Source organism: Pundamilia nyererei, unplaced genomic scaffold (genome assembly GCF_000239375.1).
Source record: "Pundamilia nyererei isolate P.nyererei 1_Seehausen unplaced genomic scaffold, PunNye1.0 scaffold00036, whole genome shotgun sequence".
NCBI classification, from domain to species: Eukaryota; Metazoa; Chordata; class Actinopteri; order Cichliformes; family Cichlidae; genus Pundamilia; species Pundamilia nyererei.
The window spans coordinates 536987-539569 of record NW_005187437.1 but is presented as its reverse complement, the minus strand read 5'-3'; the positions used below and the strand labels follow the sequence as shown (position 1 = coordinate 539569).

Genomic DNA, 2583 nt, shown 5'->3' with positions numbered 1-2583 from the left:
ACCACTTACACTGACCTATATCATTTAAGTATAAAACAGCCATATTAAAAAAGGTCACGAGAAAGCTTAATAGAGTTCAAGTTGTAAAGGTAAATATTGACTTTCATGCTGGTTAGAATTGTATAGACTCTGTTTTTTGCTTTATATTCTGTATTTTCATGTATGTTTGCACATGCTTCGATATATATCTGCACCTATTTCCCATTTTACTTGCAAAATATAAAGAAAAACGGGTAGCTCAAGACCTTTGCACAGTAATGTAAATAGTTTAATAGAAAATGAAAATAATATTCATTTTTGAAGTTACATCTTCAGCGCAGGCAATGAATGGATTTATATTTTTTAATGAAACAAATAAATAAATGAGCAATTTAAAAAAAATCTTTCAAAAATTTATACTGCCTTTGTATACATTTTTGTAGCTTTTCGGGGGGTTTGCTGACGTAATCACGTCACGTCTTAGGCTGCCTGCGGAAGGAGGGAGTACCTCCGGTTTGGTCTGTGTGTGGGAGAAGGAGCCGTCAGCTCTGCGGGGTAGACTCTCGTTCTAACCCTGTTCAAAGTAAAGACCGAGAAAAAGAGGCAACGGTTCCTCGTGAACGGGACGGGAGATGGATAACAGTAAACGGGCTGTGGTCGTTACAGGTTTGGGCTCTTTTATCCGCTGTCGTTGTCTCTTTTGTCTGTTGAGGAAAAGTTGAGGAGACTAAAGCTGCTCCATTAATGGCGTCAGGTCGTTCCTGCTCCACTCTGTTGCAACTGTACAGAAAGGAACGAGTAGTTTTGTGGGAGTTTTGACCCTTTAGAGTTTTGGGGGGATGCATTATTGACGCTACAGGCCGGTTCGGTGGTCTCACCATTGTTTTAGATGACTTCAGCTGAAAGGCCGCAGACAGTAAACAAATTACTCCTCCAAAAACAAGCGCCTTTTGTGTTGTCTACACATTTGTTTTGCTCTATGGATACGGTATCATATTTGTTTCTAAATGCTTTCAAATAGCTCGTGTTCATCTGAAGTATTAGTCACTAATACTGAGCACAATACCATATGGCAGCAAAGGTAATAATGCATATATTTTCATAAATATTAGATGTTGTTAGTTGTGACTTGGGACATTATTGAAATTATTTCAGTTTAAAAAAACTGATATCATAGGAGTTATGTCAGTTATCTACAAAATATAGACAGATGAACAAAAGATAAAGGTGAAAACACAATACAGAGAGATTTTAATAATGAACCCTTTAGCCTAAATTATTGTTTTTTATTCTTTATTGCTTTGAATTATTCGTATCTTCCTCTGTCCAGTTGTTGTGTGTGATGCCTTTATAGATCTGTGGCTAAAAATACATATCCTATTCCCAGATGGTGACTAGGTTCCACTATTGATAAGTTATTGAATCAGTTTCTTTATGCTAGTTCATCCTGTTTAGTCTCATTATTTTTGCATTATGGTAATCTAGTGTAGACTTAGAGCTGCTGTTCATCAACCAGTCTCTGTGTTGTATTTCAGAAAACTTATTTTGCATCACTTGCGATTCAAAGTTACATCCCTATGTAATAATCACCAATTTATAATACTTGTTAATATAATAAGTACTGTGTATGCACATATTTGTTTATCTAAATCACACTCCGATGCAATTTCAAGTCCAGCTACATGAACATATTTTCGTTAGTGCAAACAGCAGTGTTAAATGGTGACGTTTGGCAGAACAGACACATTAATTTGCTGTTTACAGACACAAAGGGGTGCAGAAACGTGTCTCCCCAGCTGATAGGAGAAGTGTAGATTGCCTGGGAACAGCACCTTCACAATAGCAGGCTGGCTGGCAGCTGCCGGCCCCTCACTCTGCTCCTTTTCATCAGCCTGTCAGACTGACTGATCCCCTCTCCACCCAACCCCCAGGGACCCAGTGACCCTAGGATAGACAGTGGGGCGGGGGAATCCGTGGTAGAGCCTTATATAAACAGCCCCGAGTGAATTTCCATGGGCTGCTGAGATTTTACCGTTTTTCATTTGCAGTTGTGCATCAGCGGGTCTTTATTTTGATTAATAATGAGGTTCATTCTTCAAAACAACAGTTTATAATTTCAAACAACAGGTAATTACATCTCAGTCATGCTACTGAAAAGGATATTGCATTTGACATAAAAGACGAAATGTATACCTTTATATTGCAAATCAGCATCTCAGTCAACCCAAATCTTTAACGGCCCCCTTTTTCCATTAGAAACTACCTTTAAGGTCATATCAGTAGAAGTATTTAAACAAATAAATAAATCTTATAAAAAAGTCTGTTTTTGCAGACACCACAAACATAATCCACATTAATTCAGCAGCTGACATCTTTTGCAGGTTTCGGGCCATTTGGAGAGCACACTGTCAACGCCAGCTGGGTAGCAGTACAGGTATTTATTGGCTTTGTTTGTTTGTTTGTTTGTTTCATTTTTTCAGCATCTAATAAAGAGGTAATAATTTGCAGAATTGGTATTTACACTTAAATGACTTTTGAAAAAGTCTATTTGATACAAGTTAATGTGCCATACAGTTAAAGTGTGTTAGATAGATGTATGTATTT

At 37.5% G+C, this 2583-nt stretch overlaps 1 protein-coding gene across 1 annotated transcript in view; it reads left to right on the top strand.

The window, feature by feature from the left end:
• Positions 1-495: 495 nt before the first annotated feature.
• Positions 496-2583, top strand: part of LOC102193939 (pyroglutamyl-peptidase 1) — a 6862-nt gene continuing 4774 nt past the window's right edge. The window contains exons 1-2 of the mRNA XM_005730203.1: positions 496-645; positions 2361-2413. Coding sequence (XP_005730260.1) covers positions 612-645; positions 2361-2413 — 87 coding nt within the window. The 5' untranslated portion in view covers positions 496-611. The remainder of the gene's footprint in view (positions 646-2360; positions 2414-2583) is intronic.